At 45.1% G+C, this 27,787-nt stretch overlaps 1 protein-coding gene across 3 annotated transcripts; it reads right to left on the bottom strand.

Annotated features, from left to right (window-relative positions):
• Window positions 1–103: 103 nt before the first annotated feature.
• arhgap4b (Rho GTPase activating protein 4b) lies at window positions 104–27,751 on the bottom strand. 3 transcript variants are annotated; one of them, XM_068597061.1, is made up of 24 exons: window positions 27,527–27,751; window positions 19,094–19,441; window positions 17,085–17,256; window positions 16,797–16,959; window positions 14,766–14,828; window positions 14,491–14,664; window positions 14,100–14,228; window positions 13,647–13,868; window positions 12,998–13,099; window positions 12,674–12,859; window positions 12,460–12,544; window positions 11,494–11,521; window positions 11,139–11,235; window positions 9,392–9,452; window positions 9,216–9,293; window positions 8,948–9,076; window positions 7,351–7,456; window positions 7,042–7,269; window positions 6,194–6,249; window positions 5,866–6,037; window positions 4,960–5,049; window positions 4,651–4,758; window positions 3,273–3,375; window positions 104–2,472 (listed from the first exon to the last, which is right to left on the bottom strand). In XM_068597061.1, the coding sequence occupies exons 2-24, from the start codon at window positions 19,161–19,163 to the stop codon at window positions 2,263–2,265; spliced, it is 2,832 nt and encodes a 943-aa protein (XP_068453162.1). In that variant the 5' UTR covers window positions 19,164–19,441; window positions 27,527–27,751; the 3' UTR covers window positions 104–2,262. The 3 variants fall into 3 exon arrangements, with proteins under 3 accessions (XP_068453162.1, XP_068453163.1, XP_068453161.1); XM_068597062.1 differs by lacking the exons at window positions 11,139–11,235; window positions 27,527–27,751 and adding exons at window positions 10,545–10,572; window positions 26,888–27,040; XM_068597060.1 differs by lacking the exon at window positions 27,527–27,751 and adding an exon at window positions 26,888–27,040.
• Between the last annotated feature and the right edge of the window lie 36 nt (window positions 27,752–27,787).

A 27,787-nucleotide genomic window follows, 5' to 3' on the forward strand; every position in this document is an offset into this window, starting at 1 on the left:
TTGAGCCGTGATAAAGGGCCCGAAGCAAAACTTGGCCCCTGGAAACTGCGTTCATGAATACACTCGTGAAAGCTTAAAGTTGAAATACATCGATAAATCTTAATCATTCATCACGTATCATCTTTATTGAATTCAGTTGTTTTTTTTACCACCACATATACAATTTGACACAGTAAATTTAGTGACATCATCAAACAGTGATCCAGAATAACAGGTTGTTTTAATCATAAATGCAGAATCAAAAATATAAAATAAAAACTCTACTCGACTCTCAATCTGTTTCCAGTACTGAAACACGACAGAGGGGGAGATGCCATGAGAAAAATTCAAATGCTTCCGGAGTCAGAGTAAATAAGTACAGCTCACTGCAAGCATCCTAAAACAAGGAGGCCTGCGGCCGGTGCTATAGATCGAGAGCAGAGCGGGGCCAACATGTGCGGATGAAGGAGACAAGAGTTTCACAGTTTAAACCAGAGGAAGTCGCTGAATCCTCTCTGATGTGGGGGCCATTTTGTTTTGGCTCTTGAGGCTCGGGCCTGTGTTTCCAGTCGAAGAGCGAGTCGACCAAAGCCCTGAGTGAAGAAAGTCCTACTTGTTCCTTTTCGAAGCCAAACCTGAGCTAGCCCACTGCTAACTCTGCAAGAAAAGCCCTGAGTTTTGGCCTGCGTATCAGGCCACGTATCACATATGAAGGGGAATGTGTTTTTTGTCTGTGTATGTGTGCGAATGCTGCATACTGCTATAAAGTATTGACCAAACTGCTTACGGTCTTCCCAGCTAACATCTATGGGGCACGAAATCTTTAATATTCAATGAATTAATCATTGTGAAATGAATAAACACAAATAAACTGTGTAAGGAATATAAATAAAGCAATCATCTGTGATAACATGATTCAGAAAGTATTATTCTTATCATTATTATCAAATGTAATTTCACCAGAAGTGAGTTTTAGACAATTTGAATTAAATTAAAGTCTATTCCATTTCATAATGCCAGTTTTCCCAATTACATTTTTATATGACTTGTCTTCTTTTCATGAATGTCACATTTTGACACTTTAATAATGCGTAATAATCCAAGCTCACAGGCCTGCCTATCTGGCTATGTGGGTTAGCATGTCCAGCCTTGGCAATCATGTGCCCTGAGCCTCTGAAGCTAGCAGCCTCAACAACCGCTGAATTTAGCAACATAAGCACTTGTTAGCTAACTTCTATAGCGAATGAAGCCTCAGCTTCACAGGGCTGGACATGCTTAACCCACTTAGCACGTGATTGGATCCTAACGTCGCTAAATCTGGCAAGAGTTGTTGAGCCTGCTAGCTACAGAGGCTCGGGGGCACGTGATTGGCCCCAACAGTGGCTACGTGGGTTAGCATGTCCAGCCTTGTGAAGCTGAGGCTTTGTTAGCTACAGAAGTTAGCTAACAGAGGGTATTGTCGCTAAAAGTAGCAGGAGTTGTTGAGCCTGCTAGCTTCAGAGGCTCCGGGGCACGCGATTGGCCCCAAAAGTGGTGAAATGCCACATGAGGTAAAAATAGTCAATGTGACGTTATGAAATGACACTGAACATGACATGAAAGTGTCATCGGGAAAAAAAGTAAAAATTGTTGATATAAATATGTCCTCTATAAATTACAAACAATTAAATCAAGTTAAATTAAGTTTTGTTTGAAACAAAAATTGAGGATATTTTCTTTATTTTAACATAGTTTATTCATATATGCTTATTTATTGCATATTGTCTTATTGAATATTGAACACCAGACTTATTTTTTTTTTACATAATACGCAGAGCTCAAACCTACCGGATCTTTTCAAGTGAAACAACTGTGAGGAGTAAAGGCGTGAAGGCACTCAGGCCCTGGATCAGTTTCCTTTTTCTTTTTTCAATGAAGCGACGCGATAAGGGGAGAGCTGATCTCAGAACCTGCCACTAGGGGGCAGCTTAAGTACTTTGTTGTATCATAGCAACCACTTTAAAAAGTCTGTCTCATCACATCCCTGATTCTCCCAAAAAATCAAACCCCACATAAGCCTGGAGAACAAATTAAACAGACCGGAACATAAAAGCAGCTGGAGAACAGACACACTGGACGCACAGTAACACGGCACCGAGACGAGTGGCACTATGAGATGGCGGCGACGCAAATATCATACACATGTCAATAAAAATAAATCAAGATCTTCACCAAATGTATCGTCGGGATCATCATAACCAACGACGTTAAATAACCAATCAGCGATTCAAGCCTCCTCCTCTCTTAGTCCACCGGCCGGAAAAGGGCCCGTCCTCTGATGCCGAAGCCGACTTTTTTGGCAGCGGGGGCAGCTTGATTAAGAGAGGAGGAGGAAGAGGAGGAAGAGGGAGCAGGGAGGGTTGCAGGGGGGGCGGTGTGAGCGGGCGGCGGCATGGCAGGCTGGCGAGACAGGAGCTCCTTGAACACCGAGTTCATCTGACGGCTGATAATGTCCTGAGAGAGAGAGAGAGAGAGAGAGAGAGAGAGAGAGAGAGAGAGAGAGAGAGAGAGAGAGAGAGAGAGAGAGGGAAGGGGGGGAGAGAGAAGGAAATAGTGGAGAGGGAGAAGGAGAGAGGGGGAGAGAGGGAGAGCGAGAGATGGAGAGGGGGAGTGAGAGATGGGGGAGAGAGGAGGGAGAGAAAGGAAGAGTGAGAAAGAGGGAGAGGGAGAAAGAGAGAGAGGGCGAGAGATGGAGAGTGAAAGAGAGAGAGGGGAGAGCGATAGGGAGGAGGTGAAGCAAATAGTCAGGGGGAGAAATGTGGAGGATAACAAAAATGTCGCGCTTCAAAGCATTTATATTTAAGTAAAAAGTACAAATTGCTTCTTTTTTTTAAAATGTTTTTTGTCTGAAGACATAAAGAAAGAAAAGCAAATGTCAATTATATCAATTCCTGTGAATTCCTGCCAGCATGACAACACAGTGCTGCTGTGGCTCCATTTTGAAAAGTCTCCAAGTTTTAAAAATCTTGGAACAAAAGCTTGCGGTTGATAAAGAACAGAAAATTGTAAAAACTGATGCACAATTATAACATCTTAATAAAGAATTAGAGGACATGTTATGGCCGGAGCCTTGAGACCTTTCCCCTTCATTTATCAACCTGGTATCAAACATTGTTTGAAATGACTTGTTTTTTATAGAAGTAATAAAAATAGGACTACAAGCAGCTGTGTGAAAAGCTTTCAGGTTTTTATTCTAGGTGACAGAATCTTTCAGTGTCTCAAGAGCCGAGGGCCTCGAGGCCTGAACTACCAACCTTGTCGACTACCGGTCTCTCCGCCTGAACAAACGGAGGTCTGTCCGGGGGTCTGAAGCTGCCCTGTCTCACTGTGTCCAAAGTGTGCCTTCGCTCCTGGGACCTAAAACACCAAAGGGGTTGGACAACAGCACCAATAAGATGGATGGAGATAACCTGTGAACCTCTTTTTATCCCTTGGCGAGAAACGCTTTTCTCTGTCTTCTCACACTACGAAGGTAACTTGCACATCAGATCTTGGCAACAGTTCAAATTTCAGTCAAACATTGGATGCAAAATGTTTTTTTTTTCCTGTATTTGTTCCTCTGTAACAGCCTAATCGGCACTTGGCAAGACTAAAGCGCTGTTTACGCTCGCGCTCGACAGCGTGGCGTGAGTCTCCGAGCACGGACGGAGGCGTTTACACTCGCTGCGATGTGTGCTGCAGTATTCTTCGAAACAGCCAGAGGGCAAACAAACAAGATAAACAGTGAGGAATCAAAAAGACCGCGAGTGAAACTCCGAGATCCGCCCATAGATTGTACGTGTCACCAACAAAAAGCATCAAGCATGCAGAAGAGGGACTGTAATTATACTAATATCTCATATTCATGAACTACTTTATTGCCTCGTAGAAGCATTGTAGGACCTCCTGTATCTAAAGAATCTCAAAAACGATTGGCCGTCTTTGTAGAATCTCTAGACATGTATTAGTGTTTTTATCATTGAACTATTTGTGACATTGATGTGATCACAAGCTTATGCCTGCGATGCTGTGTTCAGGACTGCTGTTAGGTGGCTTTTACTAGCTAGTATGTACGTATAGATAGATAGATATTGATATGTACTTTATTAATCCCCAAGGGGAAATTTGTTATGATGCAGGATTTTCATTAACGCCCTTTTATTCTAAACCAGCAAAAAAAAGGCGATATCCACAACGTTTGGAGTTTTGGCCCCCACCAGCTGCTGAGGGAAATACCTGGCTCTTTTAGCTTCTTCAGTGCTCAGCGCTATGTTCACCAGCTAAGCCCTAACCTTTGTGTGACCACTGGGCAGGTAGCGTACAGTGGGTTTATCAGAGCCTTCAAAAAAAAGAAAAAGAAACCCCTAACCCACAAAAAGAGCGGTGAAGGTGAACCAGAGCGGGAGGATTGCGGACTCTTAAAACTGAGCTGAAAGACGAAACAACAACACACAGCTCAGCTGTTTAACAGCTAGGCGCAGCGCAGACAAGCCGTGTATTGAAAAATAAGCTAATAGGGAAAAATTCCCTATATATATATATATATATATATATATATATATATATATATGTATACACACACACACCCATATGTAAGTGTCTATAAACCTCATGCAGCACATGCATTGCCTTCTATGTGTGTGTCAGTCTTACACTGGCAGGTGTCGTGTGGCAGGAGACGTCGGCGGCTTTTGACCGGGGCTTCCCTCGCTTCCTCTCTGTCTCCCGGGCAACGAAGCGCTGTCGCTGTTCACCCGCATCCTGTCGAGACGCGCACAGAAACTTTGCAAATACTGGCGTGCATTCATGTGAGTTTGCTCACGTGTTAGTGAGCATTACTGTCCGTGTGTGCGTTTTACTTTCTCCATCTATTGTGCCTAAATGCATCATATATTGCAGTGTGCATTCAAGTGTGTGTATGTGTGTGTGTGTGTGTGTGTGTGTGTGTGTGTGTGTGTGTACCGGGTCGTGTTCTCCGTCTGTGGATCGTCTGCTGTCAGGCTTCCAGTGCTGCCTCCGCCTCCCCCGTCCTCTCTTTTCCCTCGCTCTGATCTGAGTGAGGAGAAGATGGGAGACACATATTCAGAGTATAGTTCACTATGGAAAAATGGGATTAAGGTTGAGTGACAAATATTTTCAAGATGGTGCAGAAATCTATAGCGAGAGGACAAAATAACGACAGGAATTATACAATGTAACACAATTCTACAAAAACTCTAGCTTTGTTCATTCCTCCCCCCTTGTGAATGCATCCTGATCTTTCTCTGTACAACCCAGAGTGTCTATAAGAAGTGGACGTAGTCATTGTGACGTCACCCGTTTGTTTGTGGAGTGATGTTATGAAGATTTCGGACATTATCGTTTCGTTTTTTTTGCAACCAATAAACAGAAGTTACCATATTTTGAATGCGAAGCAGTGACAGGGCGGGCTCACTGTGATTGACAGGTCACCGCCGCTATCAGAGAGGTAAACCGCGCCTCTACGTCCCTCCTCCCGATTTAAAATAGGGAAACTACGTCCCCTTCTTATATACAGTCTATGGTTAGTACGCTACAACGGCAAAAATGGCCGCCGCCCCTCTGACCACCCTGCGAGGCTCATTTAAATGAATGGTTAACTTCCGCATTAGGTCTTTGCAAATGAAACATGTGACCTGTTTGTCTACAAATAGAGCAAAGGAACGAGATCCAACCTAATTTAAAATTCAGACTCCAGTTCGAGAGGCGAACACAGCGAACCCTCGGAGCCAAAGACTTAAATGAAATGTAGTGTCTCAAATTCAGACAGACGCTTGGGGGCCTGAATGGAAGAGGGCTTTGGGTCCGCGGCGGTTGCCTGAACGGTTCTGAAGTGGAACGGTTACTCACCCTTCCAGCACACTGATGTACTTGTGAGGGATGAGACCCTTAACCCCTCCCACTTCGCCTCTCCACCAATCACAGGAGGCCTTGCTGTGAAGGATGAGAAGCTCCCCTTGCTTGAAGGACAGCTCCGCAGGAGATCTCGCCGTGTAGTCAAACATGGCCACCGCCTCCCACTCTGCTCACACATGCACGGTTACAATATAGACATGGCCTTAAACCAATCGTAGCCTCAAAAACGTCAACAATGTACTGAGTGGTTTGTTGTGAAGTATAGTGAGTGACACATAGCCTATGTCTCTTGTGTGTGAGTGTGTGTACTGTATGTCCTCACCGTCCTCACTCGGCAGATGCTCAGTCTCTCCATCTCCCTCCTCTGTGATTGGTTCACTGCAGACGAAGAGAAAAAGGAAAGTCCGTGGTCATTGCTCAGTTCCTCTTGTGTTCGATACGCAAGACGTCCTGTTACGCAATAGTTCATACCGCTGTGAGATTTCTCAAAGGACAAGTAACACCTTCAAATCACTGATCGTATATGAATGTCCGTGAAGAAAACAGACCCGAGAGCTGATTTTTGGCGCGTTAGAGGTTTCCATGGACACTGTCGAAAGCCCGGAGGTTGGCGTTCGGCAGTGAGCAATCAGCTTAATAGTATTAAGCTGTCTTTACACAAAGAACTGCAAGCTGTACAGAAATGACTTTGACATGGTGTGAAATCCTGGTTCAAGAGGATGAGGCGGCTCAGGGGGGGAAGCTGCTCTACGCTCTTGGAGCCATCTTTGTCTTAAACTCATAACATAACCGATAAATCTCCGTTGCCCTGTCCTCTTGTCTTGAACAAGAGGACAGGGCAACGGAGAAATAAATAAGTGATGACATTCAAGACCATTTTCGCAACAAACCCCGAAACTAAATGTAGCTAGAGGATATTTAAGCAAGTCAAAAATATAACAAACATGAAATGAAGCGACAAGAATATGAAGGAAAAAAAAACATTCAAATTTTTCTTTTAATCTTGACCCTGATTTTTATGTATTCGATTATATTTTTGACTTTTTTGTTGGATAATTTCACTAAATGTTGTCACTCGTGGGGCTCGTTTTTTGGCAGAATATTTGCAACAAAGGATGTTGCATTGGCATTTCATTGCAACAAATACCACATCAGTGACCCATCGCTCACCAGTACTCCTGCTCCAGAGTCATGTGCTTCTCGTAGACCGGGCCCGGCAGCTCCGATTGGCCGGGGTAGATGATGTCGTGCTGGAGGATCATGGTTTTGACAAGATCGTTGACTTGCGGCTGCTGGGCAACAGCGTCATCGGAGTCCAACCCCCTCAGCAGACTCGGACCGAAGCAAACGGCCAGGTTGTAGGGCTGCATCATGTTCTCGTCGCTATACTGAGACACACTAGAGGAACATGGATTATACGTCATTTTATTGTACTAGTTTTAACATTTTAAGAGCACAGCATGTTACGTTGTCGCTTACTGATTGAGGAAAGCAAACAGGTAGCGCATCACAATGAGGAGGGGCCGCGGGAAGGTGGAGATGATCGCTTTGATCTGGACATCTTTCTCCGACACCCCTTCGATTTCTGAAATCACGAGGAGCCGGATGAGGAAAGATTCAACCGCCACCACAAGCTGTGTTTGTAGCAGACTTCACAGTTTGTCCATGCCCGCGAGTAGTTACAAATTGTGTCACATATGCATAAACCCCTCAAAGTTCAGACTTAAAGCAAATACCTAAACTACTGAGGTTGCCAGGGCGAGGCTGATTTCGTATGCAGCTGATGGAAAACACAAGCGTTTATGAGGAGTAAACAACCAGCGGGCAGGTTCACAACCCTGATTAGCTGTGCCGAGTCTGACTCAGACGTGCTGTTTTTGGAAAAACAGAATTGGGCCTACAGGAATAACAGGGAGGCAGTGAGAGAAACAGAGACAGTGCAAACAAGACAGTGAGATGCACCAGTAGACAGAGTAGGCGTTGCACCATCTTGCATCAACAGTCCGTATTTTGTAAGGGAGAATTGCCTCACCAAGTAACCTTGTGCGTGTCAACCACTTTGTTGGACTACGACTGTAGCCGCGTATCTGCAGACAGCAGGTCATAGGATATCTTACGAAAAGTTATTTTGGGGGATTTGGGGTTCTCCTTTGACTGTCCAGCAACACAAGAACCCTTTTGGTTAGGTTTAGGAAACTGTGGGAGTTAAAATAAACACATCTCAGTGGTGTTCCCATCTGAGACTTTAAATAGGATGGTAAACGGACTTCCTAACCACTCAAACCATTTATTCACCCATTCACACAGTTTCATACACCGATGTCAGAGGCTACCGTTGCAAGGTGCCACCAGCACAGCAGGGGCACCTTGGGGTGAAGTGTCTTGGCTCAAGGACACTTTGACACGGATCGGAGGAGCCGGGGGAACAAACCGCAGACTTCAATGCCGGATAAAAGAATGGGAGCTTCCAACAACGCGTCGTTAGGCAAAGAGACCTGGGGTGGGCTAGCTAGCTAATGCCGACCCAATTGTCTCATTAAGATTAAGTACGTACTTTATCGTGAGTTATGACACTTATATTCAAATCAGAATCTTGTATCAGCTACGTGAGGACGTTATTACATTATAAGCATCAACAAATGTTGAACAGCTTACTAGCTTTTTTAAGCTAGCAATCTAGCCAGCTAGCTTTGTTAAGATCGAGGTTGCACAAATTACTTAAGTGAATGAATTACGAAGCTATGAGTTAGCGGAGTTGTTCCCACATGTTTCATTAAAGCAAAGTGAGTAAATCGCACTGAGAAATGCGTAGCCACTGATTTGACTGACACAAAAAGGGCGACAAAGTTGTGTGGTCGATGACGGGGCGTTCCTGTAAACCAATGAACCAAGAGGGGCGCGGCGGCGGCGGCAGTCAGACCCATCTCAACTTCCATCAGGATGAGCAGGGTCATTCAATCAGTTCTAGTGAAGCAGAACATGCGGCCTCAAGAACTGAGCAACCACAAAAGCGGATATGAAAACCCCTGCAGGATCTGAGACAGGCTGTTTACGTAGGGGTGGGAGAGAGACTTACGGACACACTCCAGCAGCTGAGAGTAGCTGTCGTACGGGAAGAGAGGAGGCTCAAGGCCCCTGAAGTACAGCTTCAGCACACCGGCCACAGAGTCCAGGTCACACTCACTGTCCGACAGAGGGTCCTCTCCTACGGGGAGGGAAATGGATAGTTGAATGTGTTGATAGAGCAACACAAGCTTGTGTGCATGCAAAAAGGATTGCAGGACAAAATAAATGCAATTAAAATATCAGAGGAAAAAGTGATGCACTTTGAGAAGCTCACTCACCTCTCTCAAAAGCATCTCTGATGTGGTTGACCTCCCTCTGTGACCCAGGAACACGGAATATCCCTTCGTGGTGGAGGCCTGAGGCGCACAACACATTGCACGTTTGTGGGTTTCATACAAAAGAGATAACGCACACAGGGCTGCTCTCTGAGCCGCCGGCATGAAGACGGACTCACCGTGAAGGTTGATGAAACGGATGCAGCTCTCAACCACCACAGGAATCTGCTGGCCAGAGCTCTGGAGACAGGAGACGAGGAGAGAGAAGGGGGGGTGAGATGCCGATAAAGATGACGGCAAAGGTCGACGTAATAATCAACAGCCGTAACAGCAAGAAGGGAACACACATTTATAGCAATACACATTCAGGTGTTTATTGTACTATTTTACTTTGTGTCTATTTGCCTTAATATAGTAGATTTTTCCTAAATTACCCCAAAAGGTACCATAAGACAGTGCCTAATTTGCATATACATTGTTTTTTTATGTAAGTAATCAACAGGGGAAATTTCATGGTCATATCTGTTCGTTTAATCTTTTTGACCCAATTTGCAAATTGTATGTAATTTTCTAAATGAGTTTTTTTTTCGCAGACTCTGACATACACCACACTTCCCATTTCCATTCCGCTCTCTATAATCTGAAGGTTTTTACAGAGGGTTTGTTCATATATAATTCATAGCCAGATATATATTACTTTTTTAAATTTATTTTTTGAATGGATGTTGACAGTATGTTCTACGATTTTTTAAAAATTCTGGTGGAATTTTGAAAACCTTTGACTCGAATATGTCAACAAAATGAGACACGAGTTCTGAACCGTTCTGGGAATGTATGGAAATAAGGACATATTTAATAAGATCACGCTACATTTGCATATTGAAACATAACACTTTACAGACAACGTTAGTGTCAATACAAGTATTCAAATGTGAAAAGTTTATGGTATCAAATGGTGATATCTGTTATTAAAAGTGTTTTAATTACCTGTATATATATATATATATATATATATATATATATATATATATATATATATATATATATATATATATATATATATATATATATGTGTGTGTGTGTGTATTTATATTCTTTTCAGTTTTGTAGATTAAAGGGAGACACCTTAGGTGATATATACACATGACTCTATAAATATAAATATAAAAAAATAAATATAGAGCAAGGCTAGCTCTTCCCCCCAGCTTCCAGTCTTTGTGCTAAGCTAGGCTAAAGAGCTTATTTATCGTACCCCCCTCTGGGTTGCTAAACCCAACGTTCCCAGAACAAACAGCCCAGGGCTTCTAAGCAGTCACAGTTGGGGTTTGCTACCTGTGTCCGAGACATTTTCCTTCTTCTCCTGCAACCGAGCCAAGCAGAGAGAGAGAGGGAGAGAGAGAGAGAGAGAGAGAAAAAAAAAGAAGAAGCACGGATCATAAAAAAGGCAGAGAAGGAAATAAGGGGAAATAAAGATTGAGAAGCAGTGGGAAGAGGCGCACAATAAGCACACACGCTCTCAGAAGAGGAGCCGAGAGAGGAGGCAACAAAGAGGCCAGTGCATTTTAATCCCCTTCACAAGAGAGGAAGAGATAAAAGGGAGGAAGAGGAGAGAGAAGGAGGATGGACGGGGAGGGAGGAGGGGGATTTAAAGGAGGGAAAAGCCAGCAATAAACTATAAGCATCACCATACACATGAAGGCACACCGCGTGCATGTGCTGCAAGAAGCCCCCGCCAATTCCTCTGCTTCGGTGTGACAGGATTTACAAAATCACTCCCTTCTGAGGGGTTGAACAGCAGTGCAGCGCAGCAAGCCAATCAGAAACCAGGTAAAGACAAGGGATGTTTATTTAGTTTTCTTATTTGTGTGTGTGTGTGTGTGTGTGTGAGTGTGTGTGTGTGTGTGTGTGTGTGAGTGTGTGTGTTACCTGTATGTAGGAGAGTATGTCTGTGGTGAAGAGTGTGTGGCAGAATTGGGAAACAGGTCTGGACTTCCGAACGCGCACTGACCGAGCACATTGCATTCTGGGAAATATGATAATAAAATGCATAATGCCATTTGACAGCTTACATGTAATGACGTTTGCTTATCATCAGTTACTCTACACTTCATATATCAGCTTTATATATATTTTTTTTGCATAATAGGAAAAATGGGACAAAATGGCATTCATGGTTTAAATTTGGTTTCCTTCCCTCCTTGTCCTCTCTGCTACCTCCATGTCTCTACGCCTCTCTCAGTCACACTGGCTCTATTCCGAGCTACGTGAAGACACTGTTTACCTGGAGGGGTCACTGTCGACAGCCTCAGCTGGAAGAGAGAGAGAGAAACAACAGGCGACAGTGAGGTCTGGTGCAGGGTCCCGGTGGAAACAATATCCACCCGTATTAAACATCAGAGTCTGTCTACAGGTGTTGAGATAAACGTCCTCGAGTGATGTCACTTGAGTCAGCTTAAGACCGGTTGAGACATTTTTTGTTTTTTCGCGACCAATGAACAGAAGTTACCATATTTGGACTGCAGAGAAGTGACGTAGAGACGCGTTTACGAGTCTGGTTGCGGCACCGTGTAGCCACGCCCTAAAGCATCCCCTGCTTTATGGTCTGTTTGACTCTACATGACCATAATTTACTAAATGAACATCGTGCTGTATTGAATGAGACTTAAACTAGAGATTGAGACATATTCATGTTTACAATGTTTACTGAGGGAATGAATCAAGAGAGAAGTAGAGTCACTTTCTCATAGACTTCTATACAACCAAACTTCTATACGACCAGAGGCGTCGCCCCCTGATGGTTATTAGAGAGAATGCAAGCTTAAGACCAGAGTTTGCCGCCTGAAATGGAAAAAATCTGGATTGTGCCTAAAGGCCAGACTCGTACAACAAACTTAAATCTCGAAACTTTTGGCCGCATCCGTTGCATTGTGGGTAATGTAGGCTACAGATTTTAACTACCTAGTTGCGTTTTTTTGGTGCTATTTTGATAACCGGTCACTCCCCTGCACATCCCTTCATACTTCATATTTAAATACACATGTCACTTTAACGTGTCACTTAGCATACATTACACTTTAACTTATTATTATTATTATTATTATTATTATTATTATTATTATTATTATAGTGCAACGCTACATCGGTGGAGTACACTGGCTTCATGTGTGAGAACCGATCTCAGCAGCGGTATTAAAAGACATTTGTCCCACCCATCATCTATCGTTGTATAACTGTAGTGTGATAGTACCTTTCTGTATGGCATCGTGTAGAAGGTCGTGTTTGGCTTGAAGTTTGAAGGTCAAAGAACTGCTGATGAGGAAGTCCTTCACTTTCTAAGACAAAAAAAAATAATTAAAGAAAGTATTACAGTTGCAGTACAGTTTTCCTTTGACTATTTCAGCAGTTTCTGAAACTATGTTGGACTTCAACATGATACACATCAGCCGACTGCAGTGACTCACTGTAAAGTAGTAGGTCTCCGTCTCCTGCTGATTGGCTCGGCGCTTGGCGAGGGTAAGTTTTGGGCCGGCGTTTCCTCCGGGCGGCTCATGCGACAGGCTGCTGGGCACGTCGGGGGAGGGGTTACAGTCGCTTTCACACATATTCTCCAGCAGGGCCGTGAGCGTGGCTTTAAGCGTTTTACTGACCTGAGAGAGGGAGAAGAAATGTCGATTGGTTCGTTCAGTGAAATTTCTTTTTTTTTTTCTGGATACAGTTTTTCATTTCAGTTTCGCGGCTGACTGATTAAAACAACTATAACAGGCAGCGAGAATAATTCTGCTGACCTCCTCTGTTTCCAAGGTAACGGCGGTGAGTCGAGACTGAAGCTGCTGGAACCTGGTCTCCAGCTCGTATCTCACCTGGCTCTCCGCACTCACCTCGCACACCTGAAATACACAATGTAAACAATAAAATGACTCTTCTCTTGCAAGTTCAAACCACTGGGATGTCGTTGTGTCGGAGCTGCACGGGCAAAGGCTTGGGATCCTTTACAAATCTGTGATGCTTTCAGTTCCGGTCAACTTTAAAAAAAAACACCAACGAGTTAGAGGGGTAGTTACATTTTTTTGTGGGTGGGATTGTAAAAAAATAAATACCAGTTTAAGTGCGCTATATTTAGAATATTTTCACCAGACATCCCTCTGAAGTTGTCATCCATGCTCTTTTTAACGCCACCAGACTCCTTGAACAAAAACAGTAATTTGACCTCACAGAGAGCAGCAGCTGCTGGCGTACCGCTGCCTCCGTGGGTTAGTTTGTACGTGTAGTCGAGTGACTTTGGTGAATCCGAGCTAACCCTTTGACAACAAAGTCAATAAGACAGACAGACTACTTTGCTGCAGTAGCTCCCCCCTCCTCCAATCCTCCCACCCCTCTCATCCCCCCCTCCTCTTCCGGTCCGTGATTGCTACACGATTGCTCTTATTGCTCCACCTGGTCTCCCTCGTGCGGATGGTAGCTGAATCTGAACGGCAGACAGAAGGCGGCGTCGTGTTGCTGCAGCAACGCATCTCTGTCTCCGCTCTGGTCCAGAGACGTCACGGCCGCCTCCAGCTGCTTAAGGCCCTGCTCCTCCGTCTTCTGGATGCGCCCCCTGCTGGACAGGTAGCAATTCATCACCCTCTCCACGGACAGATGGAAGCCCAGGTCGCAGCACTGCCGGGAAGGAACGAAAAGAGGGATGGGAGGCGATGGTGAGAAGACAGGGAATGATGAAGAAAGCAAGTAAAAACATGGGCAAAAGTGAGATTTAAAAAAAAAAAAATTGGTCATTGTGGTGTGGGACAAAGAGAGAAATCTCTTTTCTTCAGATAATAACAGGAGAGAGTGGCACTCTCAACCACTTAATGGTCCCATGAGCACACACAGACAACGTGTTTCCCTCACGTCGATGAGCGTGCTGATGTCCTGCAGGTAGTACTTGTTCATGGCCGCGTTGGCCGCTGCCAGATTCAACAGGTAGTCGTTACGAGCCTTGGTGCACTTCAGCTGGTTCTCCTGCACTCTGCCATGCCTCTGTGCACGCACACACACACACACACACACACACACACACACACACACACACACACACACACACACACACACACACACACACACACACACACACACAAAGACAGGAGGAAAGTAAAGATAAGGTCACATCTGTTAAAGCAGACGCGTATTCACAGAATTTTGAAGTCTATACACACTCAGACAAAATAACAGGAAATGCTTTGTTCTGTGGGAGGGAAAAAAAAAACTAGTTCAAGACTTCCTGTGACAGACACACACTCACTTTCTCCATCAATCGCTCCATCTTCTTGACGGAGCTCCGCCTCTGCCCGCCCGATAGGCCGAGGCCGAGCTCGGCTGACTTGCCGGTGTGTCTCTCCTCCAACCGCTCGGCTTCCTTCAGCTTCCCCTCGGCTATCAGGCAGTCGGTGTGGTACTGGTTGTACGTCTTCAGGGCCTTCAGTGGCACACATGTCACAAAATGGAGACCCCACGTCAGCATTGTCTTTCTTGTTTTTGCATTAGTGCATGCCAAGACGACAACATCGTCACACTCACCGTCTGCATTTCAGTGGTGACCTTCAGCAGCTCATCCTGCATCTGGATGCCAACTTCTTTGCTCTGAAATAATAATAAAAAAGAGATATATTTGACGCTTGCAAATTGCTATTACTTGAAAGCACAGTTGTTCAAAGTCAGAAACATTTACTTAGTTGTTACTTTGGGGGGTAAAATGAGTTTGGATAGTAACACCACAGGCCAAGAATTCAGCCCACTCTGAAAGGACATGCTTCGAACGGCACACAGCGAAACAAACATTTGTTCGTGTTCATTCTAATGAAGCCGTCATCACTCATGTTTGTACAATTGCATAGAACTGCTTTGATGAGAGCAATAATAGAAAAGCTAAAAGGGTCTTGCTGTGCTTGGTGTCGGTCCTCTTTGCGGCTTTGAGATGACAGCCGTGGCTTAATTGAAATTGTGCTCACTTTTCAACAATGAGAAGGTACAGAGAGCGTGTCTGACAAGCAGAAACTTGAGCCAGACGGGTCTGTGTGCTTCATAAAAGGAATGAGACTGCAGATGCCCCTGCAGTACCGGGACAGATAAGAAGACTCTATTGTGTCAACTTGTACAGCTTATTTGGGGAGTCTGTTAACTTTCCAATTCTGGCAACTAACAACTGGAGTCATTTGAGTGTGCCATGTTTCAAAGTGAATGTGGCAGCTGTGAAAGAAAAATCCATCTTAACCAATTTATGCATTGATATGCTCTGGCGTACAGGAAATAGAACTGATAGAGTTGAGTGATTTAATTTGTTAATTAGTGTCGCGTGATAACAGTGTAGCGAGTAGTATAAGTAAGTGTACAGTAAAAGACGTTTTCTTCAAAAATATTGATGTTTATACATTCAGATAATATCCTGTTTAAAACTACATTGAGTTGGTTGACATTAAAGTGGTGTACACAGGCAGTCTGAGGGGGCCAAGTTGAAAACATAGAAGGATTTCTGCACGCAGGTGCCCTTTTCTAGCATCTAGGGCATGCAAGGTGCTATTGCACATTGTTTTCCCCACTGGAAAGGCACCTTAAAGGGCACACCAAATCATGTTTTTTCCAATGGTAGGGTACCCTAGATGCACTTCATCATATTTTTGCAACTGGAAAGGCGAGGGACCTTCATCATGATTTATCTACCATGGGGACATCCAAGAAGGCCCGTCATCATATTTTCTCCACTGGAATAACAACCTAACAATCACCTTACAATGTTTACTCCACTGGAATAACACCCTAAAGATCACTTCACCATGTTTTCTCCAGTGGAATAGCAGCCTAAAGATCACTTCACCATGTTTTCTCCAGTGGAATAACACCCTAAAGATCACTTCACCATGTTTTCTCCAGTGGAATAACACCCTAAAGATCACTTTACCATATTTTCTCCAGTGGAATAGCAGCCTAAAGATCACTTCACCATGTTTTCTCCAGTGGAATAGCAGCCTAAAGATCACTTCACCATGTTTTCTCCAGTGGAATAACACCCTAAAGATCACTTCACCATGTTTTCTCCAGTGGAATAACACCCTAAAGATCACTTCACCATATTTTCTCCAGTGGAATAACACCCTAAAGATCACTTCACCATGTTTTCTCCAGTGGAATAACACCCTAAAGATCACTTCACCATGTTTTCTCCAGTGGAATAACACCCTAAAGATCACTTCACCATATTTTCTCCAGTGGAATAACACCCTAACGATCACTTCACCATATTTTCTCCAGTGGAATAACACCCTAAAGATCACTTCACCATGTTTTCTCCAGTGGAATAACACCCTAAAGATCACTTCACCATGTTTTCTCCACTGGAAGGGCAGCCCAGAGGGCACTTCATTATGTTTTATCTACCATAGGGACAAAGGAAAGGGCACTTTTGCTGTGTTTCTTTCGATCTCATGTCCTTGGAGGTCAACTTCCCACCTTGGGGGCACTAAGGATCGGAGTAGCAACCCTTCAAAGTGGGTCTTGCATGTTCAGTGCGTCTGTTTCTGTGAGCACGGGACCCTCCACCAAAGAGCCACTCACCCGTTTGTGCAGACGGTGTGTATCCTCCGTGCTGTGAGCCAACCGCTGTGTGAGTGTGTTGCAGCAGGTGTCCCCCAGCGCTGCGTGTTCCCGGCTCTCCAGACGAGTCTGAGTCAGCAAAACAGACCAGACCTGACACACTGACTGACCCCACTGCTCCTTCCTGCAAAAAAAAACAGACAACCGTAGAGAATTACATCTTCTCAAAAAACTTGAAGAATCTCCTGAGAGATAAAAGAGATAGAAGAGACCCGTGCAAAATCGCTGACGTTCTGTGTACACGCTTACTTCTTAGTTTTGTGGGTAAATCGCTCGGTGAGTTTGTCGAGGGCGCGCGCGTATTCAGCCTCGATGTCGCCTCGGCGCCGGAGAAACTCAGAGAGGTCTGAGAGCTGCTGCTGTTTCACCTCCACCTGAGAATCTAAAATCTTGATCTGGTCTGTCAGCTGGGTCCGCAGGTCTGACACAGACAGGGACAGACAGAGAGGGACACATGGAGAGAAAGAGGACAGTTATTCGAGTCAATACGTTTATAGACATTTCACATGTATGCAAGGAATCTTTGTCTTTGTCTGTCTGTGTGTGTGTGTGTGTGTGTGTGTACTTCGTATGTCTGTTCATGAACTGTCCATCTAATCTACTTCACACTTGGAGGGTGTACTGATGGGGAACCAGAGGAGCGGGTTGGCGGATTTGGTGCAATATGGACACCAATACACATTGGATAAACAAGCGAACGCCGCTCTGTTCAGCGGTAGGGCGGAGCTTCAGAGCTCAGCAGGCCTGACTTACTTTCACTGAACTTCCTTTCGTCGCTGGATGCTGAACAAAGGCCCGCCAACGCGACGTGGACGCTCTTCTTCACTTCCCTGGAGCCGACATGAGCGGATAGCTGACGTGGAACCAAACTGTATTCCACCAGTGTAAGACTTTGATACAAACTCATAACCATAAGGATTGAGTGCAAAATACCTCCACTAATTTAATCCACACCCTACTTTATAACTGTGGTTTACACATGCTACATGTATGGAACATCAAACAAATGACAAATATTGCCGTAAAACTGTTTTGTCCGTTGGTTTTACACTAGAAACCATACAGCAAAAATATAATCAATAGCCATTTTTATATATCGCTGGACCCCATATTGCCAAAATGAATGGATATTCATGTGTATGTATACATCTATGTGTTTAACCCGTGGTGTGTATTTCCTGTTTCGCTTGTTAAAGAAATGTGAAAAGAAGAAACAGACGCTTGCATATCACACCTGCTTCTGCTGTCAGACATAAGGCGTCTGGATAAAGTCTACAAATGAAACTCGTGCGGTCCATAACTTATGCTGCTGGGTTTCTACATCTGTGGTGAACCTGATGGCGCCCGAGGTCACCACAAATTCAGAAATTCAGTGTATTTTGTAATCCTGCGTTCTCCAACCAGGGAACGAAAGGTCCTAAAAATAAGAATTTTAAAATGGCGTTTGTGCTGTCGATTTACTGAGAGGGCAACGTATAGGTTAGTCTTCACAGCTTGTAAGAACCCAAGCATACATGCATGTGAGGTTCAACACAAGGCCATGCATTGTACACAGAAGCTGCACTTCACTTTGAAAAGGCCAATACAAACATTGCTCTTTCAAATAACCCCAGCTTCGCTTTGCTCGCTCTCTCTCTCTCTGCCCTACCTGTTCTCAGGCTCTCTCGTTCTTTTCTTCCCTTGCTCCCCGAGCCCACCCAGCCCTCTCTCTTCTCTCTCCTCCCTATTTACTCGTCTTCTCCCGTCTCTGTGTGAGCACACGGCCCGGGGCTGACTGGATGTGAGGAGACAGCATCACTAATACTGGCTATAAATACACCCTTGTAGTACAGTACAGAGAGCCGCCCAGCCACGGCATGCACCCTACAAAAACGCACGCACACAAAAGCGCACACACACTGCTGTTGTCATGTGAGAAATCTTGTAACGCCAACATTGGTCACGCTCATGTCTCTTTGCTGTGATTAAGGAACGCTGCTCTCTCCTGTTGGCTTGAGGAGACGCTGCATGGATCCTCGTCGCGCTCTGAACGAGGAGGCGGGCCTTCGTTGGGTTTGCGCCGGCGTGCTTTTGTGTCACAGCGCGCAAACGTGGGCACACATGAGTTGGGCAGGTGTCCAGGGCTCGAAGAGCGTGCGGAGCAGCCGCGAACACTCATGCATGCTATTTCCTATGCATTCATGCATGTGGGTGAGTGCAATAAAGGGTACAGACAAAAACACAGAGACAAACACACACACACACACACACACACTCACCTTTCATCTGCGATTCGTACTCGGCCAGGCTGCCCTTCTCCCTCCGCAGCTTTACATGTGCCGTCATCATCTTTGACCCCCGCACGGTCGCCTGTCACTGAGACCTCGTAGTCTGCCCCTCCCCACAGAGACCTTTTCGACCTCAGGGCGCTCGCTCCGGCGCTGTCCGTCTGCGACCTTTTTCACCCCTGACCCCCCGCCTTCCCTCTTCGGCCCTTCGGTGCTCTACGGCTGCGTGCGGCACATCGGGGTCGCCCGGCTGCACTCCGCGGGGATGTCGGTCGGGTCGATGCGCTCGATGAATTCCAGAGCTTTCTGACGAGGATGCTGATCCATAGGTGGACTGGCCTGAGCAGCAGGCAGAGGGTTAGAGGGGGGGGGGGGGGGGAGAAAAGAAGAGGAAAAGGTTTATTGAGATCAGGGTGGGAAAATGAGAGAGCCAGGGGACGAATGAGGCCAGGGCGACGAAACAGAAAGGGACAGTGTCACCAGAGAAGGGAGGTTTAACAGGACAGCGCCGAATGGACAGCGAGAGGGCAAAATGATGTGGACAGGAGCGGAGGACGGATGGGGGATGGGAAGATGAGAGATGATGAGTAACAGCAGCGGTGAAGGCTTTTCAACGCTTCGAGGGGTCGGGGGTTTTGCGACGTCCATAAAGGTAATAGTCAAACACGCAGGCCAATGTCTCCAATTATGCTGTTTTACTCAAACTGCTCCAAGCTCAAAGAGTCACAGTGGGAGGCCTTCAAGCCGCTTTTGGGAGGCACCGAAAACTGGACCGCGATTAACGTTGGGTCCTGATTTCTTGATATAATAACAACTTTGTCACAGGTGCCTTGTGGGTTCTCACAGGTCAGTCATATTGATCCATATTGACGGCCACAGATCCCCTTGTTGTTTGATCATAGGAGCTGCTCCACAAGGCTACGGACTTTTTCTTATGCAAACAATCCAAATTTCTAAATGTTTCTTTATCGTAATTGTTTAGTTTTCTTCATAAAAACACACAATTCAAATAAGGAAATAAAAGACTGCAATTTCATGGATTAGAACAAATCTCATCATTAGTAGTTTTCATGATGTATTATACTAGCTAAAGCTAGTGTTAGGAAGTTGGCCAGCTTATGATTCATCTCTTATATCGATTTATTTATTCAAGTCTCTTACACACACTACATTTTACAAGATTACATTTGAACACATCATGATAACTTTATAATTTACCTTCGCCCAATACTTATTTTCACTGAACAGAGCATGAACGCACAGAACCTTTGTTGGTTAGCCGTTGGCGGTGCTGCTAGCATTATTAGCTCTCCTGTTACCAATGTAATATTATCACAGATCAAAGACTAGAAAAACATGAATGCTGATATCCTGATTTTACAGAATACTGGCGGATAAAACTAGCCAATACAACTGTATTTCGCACTGTGAGTGTTAACGTTAAACTGTGTCATTAACTGATGGTTCACATGCGTAGCGAACCGGGAGGGCAGATCCGTGCAGTTCGTCAGCCGTCCGTTACAACACGAGTAGAATACAAAAAATGCTGGGAAATTGGATTTAAGCCCGAAGGAATTTGTCAGGTATTTTGTAACGTATTTTGGGCTGACTGTGTTCAGACTACAGCACATGGCAAATCTTGAGGCAGCGCAATTGCATAACGTGTCAAGACACATCCATGCAAGTTAAACATGTTTAAACTTGGGTGCCAAAGGTCGCACGTATCCCTGGTCTTTACAAAAGTACAGACGGAAGAGGGAAAAACAAAAAGTTTGGGTTCCCTCCCACAGACAGTTAGCATTTGATTGTCGGGATTAACGGGATTTAACATTCACGGGACTTTTTATGACCTGAACCAGGGGGCCAACCAAGTGTAATTCACAACTCCATTGGCCCTGTGAATGTAAAACATGCGTGGAAAAGACATTGGTGTTCTCCAGGCAGGGAGGTTGTCATGACAATAGACATTGAGATGCATTATGGGAAACATAGTCTTAAGACAAAAATAGGTAGTAATGAGGATATCTCAGCCTCTGCTGCGTTGATTTCAATTGTTCTTTTTTAAAATCTCACACAAGCCTTCCAACTCACTGGAGTTTCCCTTTAAATGGCAGATTAGGCCTTCTTTCAAACAACTTAAACAGTTTGGATGCTTTTGAGTGAGAAAGCCGGGTTTGAGAGACAATACAAATTTTTACTTCTGAACGGTGAGTAGTACACATGACGAAATGCTTACATTGCATTGGTATGGTTGTTTATTAGTCAGCGTAAACTGTACCGAGAAGCACACACACACACACACACACACACACACACTCACACACACTCACACACACGTCCCACATCCTGTGTCAGTTTGTCAACGGGTTTCAGCACTCAGAATGCCAAAGTGTGTCTTTTTCACTCGAAACATTGTTCCTCAATCAGCCTCGAGCAATAACTAGGGTTTGGTAAAAACCCAAAACGGCAGCTGAAGCAAAAACCCACTCACTCCAGTGCCAGCCAGATTGAATGCGGTCTAACTAGGGTCCCCTGTATAAGCCTCGGAGCGATGGCAAAAAAACTTTACATTGTGGATGGAGGTTTGAAAGCATGAGGGAATTGTTTAACAGCTCTCCACAGTCAGGACCTTATTGCGTATACAACTAAAGTTCCAATAACTGTGCAGTGGATGTGGTTTCGACGCACGACGGTTTCAGAGAGAACTAAGACTAAATAAGAGAAGTGCAGCAGAGATTTTTTTTTGAAAATGAGACAGCAAGACCCTCGGAGGCCCCCATCGGCGTGCGACTTCATCAGCGCGCGACCTTAATCTGCGCAGAACAAAGCGAATGTAAATGATCTGAGGAGCGAAGAGGAGGGGGTGTGTGAGAGCTTCAGCAGAAGACTGGGGGAAAAGGCTGATTGGGATGTGTGTGTGTGTGTGGGGGGGGGGGCAAAAAGGGCAGCGGGGCAGAGAGACGGAGGTTATCCGGGAACAGTGTTTCATATTTAAAAGTCAAGGGCATTGACAGAAAGAGGTCGTGTGGCGCATATATTGAATATAAAGTAGATTGACGACAAGTGCTGAGGGGATTTTCTGCTAATTTCCTCTGAAGGAAAAAAAGAAGAAGCATGAAGCCGCACTAGCACAAGTGGGATATTGTGTTGGATGTTATGGCCGATACCGTGTGGGGATTTCCTGAGCGCCAACTCGCTGTGCTACTCTGAGCTGGTCACGGTGCAGGACGTTATCTTGCATTATGTGTCTCGCGCAAATGCATTTGAGTATTCTTTTTCTTCAAATTATTGCAGCTGCATTGCTTCTCAACAGTTGGGAGGAGAACCGTCCCTGATGTCCCCAAGGAACACACGTTGCTCACACGTGGGTGTCAACGGGACCCATCAGCCAGATGATCTCACATCCTAAAAAGTTGTACTTTTGGGGGGGAAATAGTGTGCTGTGACAACATGCACGATTAAGCGCTAAAATGTTTTTTTAAAAAGTGCTGAGCGTGATCTGTGTTACTGCTCTGGGTCTGTTGTGGCGCTCTTCTGTCCGTTGGACTGACTGAAGAGGCTACTACAGAATAAAAACTGATCGGAAGAAGATTGCGTGTTGCCCCTCATGCAACAGGAGGAAGCAGCGAGACAAACAAAAGTCGGAAGAATACGATGAAATATGACGAATTTAATCTCATTTGAGAAGTGCTGAACACAAAACATCCTTAAACAATCGAGAAGACAAGATGATAAATTAAAGAAAGAAACTAGAAGGGCTCTCAAGCCGTTTCGAGTTGTGGAAAATAATGTGTTCCTGCCACGTCCTGCAGGATATTGAACCGTTTCACAGCCGTTTGACTAGAACAAAAGAAAATGGCGCTTCATGTTGGTTGTTATGGTGATGACACACATCAGTAGGGGCCACAAAGTGTTGTCGCAGCTCGCCGGCATGTTAGCTAGGTAGCTCGGTCCTCGCAGTAGCGAGGTGAAGGGGCTGGTTCAACCCAGAGCTGCCCAACGTCTTTTCTCCAACCATGAGCAGCATTAATGGAAGATAACTAGCTAGCTGTCCGCTAGCTACACTGGTTACAGAAATCAAGGTGAAGAAAGTTGTTCCGTGTATGGGGATAGCGATGTTTTTTCCTGCGCTGTGACAAGAGCTAAACTTTACTCATGTACTCGGGCTCTCTATCCTTCTTAACGCTACTACTACACGGCTCCTAGCAGTTAGCCGCCACCGTAATGGGTCCGTGTCTCGCCCATAAGTATGTTTAGTTTAAACAGAAGTTAGCCCAAAAAAACGCTCGCAATGGCGCACATAAAAACGTCCGCCGCTCTGACCACACTGCAACATTATTTTCAATGGCAATGTCCCTCATACTCTTATTCTGTTTCTTTGTCTTCGCCCTCCAACCAAATTTCATGGAAACCCTTCTGGCAAACAGACAAACCAACCAGCCGAACTGAAAACACAAGCCCCTTGGCAGTCGTAGTGATTTATTCTGCTGGTGTACTGTTATTCTGTTGTGGGGGAGTTTGTAGGTGTAGCACGGACATGAAGTGTAATGGAATTAGCTCAAATAATAAGCGGCAGACAGGACTTGTGCTTTCAAAAGCCAAAAGCTTATAGCGGCTACAGAACTCATCACCATGTGCAGAGCAACAGCATCTGTCATGTCTTTTATTTTCTAATTATGTTATCTGGATTAATATACAGTGTCTGACAACACTGTTGTAGGTCCCTCCAGTGAAAGATAAAGCTTAAAGACAACATATCACGCTCAATTTCTGGTTCATACTCATTTGGGGTAATTGGGGTTTTCCACTCGTACGTGTTTACGTGCTTTAATGTTAAAATAACTCATTTTTCTCATCCCGTTTGTCAGAACAAACCTGTAGTCAGTCTTTGCCTGAAACGCTCCATTTCAGCGCTCTCATCCCTAAACAAAGCCCAGAATGCTCTGATTGGCTTGCGAGACAAATGTGGTGTATTGATCTGGACAGCTTGGTGAATCCCATTTTCTGAACTCGGCAGCTGACAAAAAACTGACTGGGTATGTCTTATTTTTTAGTGTTAGTTTATGGGTTCGGCGATCCAATTCCATTTAAAGGTGCACTCCACCTATTTTACCAATCAAGACCAAGAGTACCCGTCTTGAGAAAAACGACGCTGACTGTAAAAGAAAGTTGTGTTAAGCCCGGCCAAAAGGGTGCAATGAAAATTGAGAATTGGAGCGTTATTTTTAGACGAGTTTTTTCTACCTGAACCGTTATGTTTTTCCGAAACCTAACTAAAAGTGTTTTTATTGCCTAAACCTAAGTTTACGTACTTATTTCAAGCCGATGATGTTTTTCCTTAGCCTAACCAAGGGTTAGACTTCCCATCGTTAGCCACATTACAATGATCAGCTGCCGGGCTTCTCGAAAGCAACGCCAACCCTCACCCCGACATCGCTTCGGTAAGCAACGAGGTGAAACGAGAATGTGTTGGATACACACAACCGATCACATTCTAACACTTTGAAATCCCGGGAAGCTGGGAACTGAATCGTCAGCTCACTTGTCGGCTGCCAGACTGCAAAGCAAATCTAAAAAAACGCAGCTTCCTGCAGCCAAGCCAACTCCTACGACAACGGGCCGGCCCCGGGTTTCGATTGAGAACCCGTCGTGAGATTTGAGGCCGATGCAAGATTAGCTGCGCAAAGTGGCCAAATCCAAACTCGTCACACCATAAAGTCTCCCTGCACTCTTCGACACCCTTCTCAGCAGCCGCCATAGACAAACAGGAAGCCAAATCGTTGCACGCTGCCACAGGTTTTGTTTTTTTTTAACCCGCGGATCAGAATTACTCTGAACCTGCAAATCTCCCGGAAGGTTTTCAGGAGCAGCTCAGTCCCGGTTCTCGTCACTGCCAACACACAGGCACACAGACTGCTTTCAAGGTGGCACCGTGATGCATCAGGGGAAAAAAAAGAAGAAATGTGGCATTTATAATAGAAAAAAAGGGTGGGAATTAATAGCATTTGGCAGTGTGGTGGAGAAGGTGCCTTTCAGATTCTGGCGCGCTACCTAATTGCAAGAACACCAAAGGCAGTTTTGTATCGCCCAGGCTGCAAAAAAAATAAAATGATGTAGAGGATCATTTATTGGTAATGTTTGCAGAATGCATATCTGGTGGAGAGCATGAAAGAGGGAGGAGGGGGGGGGGGGAGAAGTAAAGTTGGGGCCCCATCAGAGGTATGTTCAGATGCGTTCTACTGCCAATTCTGTGAATACGGTTGTACTTTTATGTCAGGAAATGTTATACTTTTACTTTGCGACACGTATCTGATGGCTTTAGATGGCAGTTACTTGACAGATACTGATAATTCAAAAAAAGACATTAAAGTACTTTAAAACCCTAGTACGCATTACTCTGAAATGGACCATTGTACATAACGAGTACTGTCACTTTAGGTGCTAATACGCATGTTCTTATTATATTATGTCTATTATTATATTATTATCTCCATCTCATTATGTTTGTGGTGTTTCTACAGTGTTATTTCAGTTTTTACTGTAAGAGAAGTGAGAACTCCCCACCACCCCCCATCTCCTCCATACACACACACACACACACACACACACACACACACACACACACACACACACACACGCACACACACACACACACACACATTTCTGGATGAAAAGGAATCTCATATCTCTGCTCATGTTGTTTCAACTTTCATGTTTTAAAGGAACACGACAACAAAATTACCTTTTGTATAACACGTCATCTTGAATTATAAAGAAAACATGTTTCATCACATGCCTCCACGAACTTGAAGCAAAACGTTATTTGAAACACTTTGGACTTTCTCGGAAGAAGAGTCGCACGCCTCTGGCTGTTTAACGTGGAAGTGATTCGTTGATTTTTTCATTGGAAGGTTTTAGCGACGACGCAGGTGTTTGAGAAGCAGGCGACACACCGGCTACACGAGTCTTGGATCAGCATCAGCATCACTTCATCCACCTCAATGCATCGGCTGTTTGAGGTCAAGGGGTCTGCATCGTGGACCCCCAGACGGGTTTAGCTTTTCTTAAAGGGGAAATTACAAAAAAAAATTCAAGTACACTATATCAAACCTGTGATCTGCATTTCCTACGATTCAGATCTAGTACGCGCACTAAGCACACGTATCTGTGTTGTGTTTTTAAAAAACACCTCTGAGAGCTTTTTTTTAAAAACCAGCGTTCCTCAGACCGGGGGGGCTCTGTTTCCATCACAGCTCGTTGCGCCGTTAAAAATCGGCGGCACAAAGGAGACTCTTAGCAGAAAAAGCCTCTGAGAAGGCTGCTCTCCGTTATATAATAAGAGAACGTGAATTAGCTGTCAGTGGTGTTCGTGGGGTGGGGGGGTTGAGTTATACACCCCCCTCACCCCCCCCCCCCCCGTAAACCACCCCATATGGTCAAGGCGCTCCACACAATGGCCAAGCAAACACCTCAGCGTGTAAACACACAAACACACACACACGCACACACACAGAGCATCAACACCAGAGATGGTGCACACATATTACATAATTGATAACAGTCTGCAGCCATTTGTCCACTTAGAAACCCCACACACACACACACACACACACACACACACACACAAGTGAACACAACGCGCTTGTAAAAAACTATATATAAACACTCGTACCACTAGCATGCATGCACACACTTTTACGACACACACACACTCACATACACAGCAGGCTAAATGAACACACGGGTTGTTATTGGATTCACGGGCAGCGTGGCAGCTGTACGTACCTCACTTTGTGGTCCTCTGCTGTCTCTTTCTATCTGTTCCTGCTCCTATCCTCTCATCCATCGCTCTCTCTCTCTCTATCTATCTCTCACTCACACACACACACACGCACAGAGAGAGCAGTGTGTTTGAATCTGACAGATTTCTCTCAGCTCAGTACCCTGCTCCCTCCCTCCCTCCCTCTCATTTCTCAGGCAAACACACACACTCGAAAACAGCCCTCCCTCCTTCCTTTCTTCTCTCTCCTGCCAAATAGCCTTCCTCTCTCTCTCTCTCTCTCTCTCCTCCCCTATCCCTCCCACTCCGCCTTGTGAAGCAGCAGTGCGAGAGCCACGGCCCAAGCCACGCCCCCTCTGCTCTCCCCTCTCCTCCGGGCGGCTATAAATACCGCTGCTGCTATGAATACACTGCCTTTTCTCCCTCAGCATCCCTCGCTCCTGCTCTCCCCCTCCCTCCCTCCCTCCTTCCATCCATCCCTCCCTCTCGCAATGTTTTTCCTGATGACCTTGTATTCTTCACCCCCTTCACAACACCATCACATGACAGCATCCTGCGAGGTGCAACCGTTGCCATGCACGCGCGCAACAAGCCCCACAGACCGGCAATTTAAACACAACAAAGGAAGTGTATTTCGATAATACCTCGTCCCCTAACTGCTTCCTGTCTGTTGAGCCGGATGTGGTGCCTCTTTTTTTTTCTTCTTTACCTTTTGACAGCTGTGAAGAAACACAGACTCTGATCGAGAGACGCTCGCTTCCTTCACTCCTTCTATCAACGCCTGCTGTTGCCGAGATGAGCGAGGGATGTACCTGTCCTTGTTAAGTCCATAATAAAGCTATTATATAATAACAAGCTGGATATTAGGTGCATTCTGCATCCCCTTTATCAGACGCCGAGGGTGA

Source organism: Clinocottus analis, unplaced genomic scaffold (assembly GCF_023055335.1).
Source record: "Clinocottus analis isolate CAN_PGR_092001 unplaced genomic scaffold, fCliAna1.0.p SCAF_4, whole genome shotgun sequence".
Lineage (NCBI taxonomy): Eukaryota > Metazoa > Chordata > Actinopteri > Perciformes > Cottidae > Clinocottus > Clinocottus analis.

Bases quoted from the DNA above. Each gene is read 5' to 3' on its own strand.
- arhgap4b (XM_068597061.1), bottom strand. From the start codon at position 19,163: ATGATGACGGCACATGTAAAGCTGCGGAGGGAGAAGGGCAGCCTGGCC. The intron at 12,545-12,673 runs GTGAGTCACTGC...TTTTTGTCTTAG, and splicing joins CGGAGACCTACTACTTTACA to AAAGTGAAGGACTTCCTCAT. The intron at 11,236-11,493 runs GTAAACAGTGTC...CATATTTCCCAG, and splicing joins GTCGACAGTGACCCCTCCAG to AATGCAATGTGCTCGGTCAG.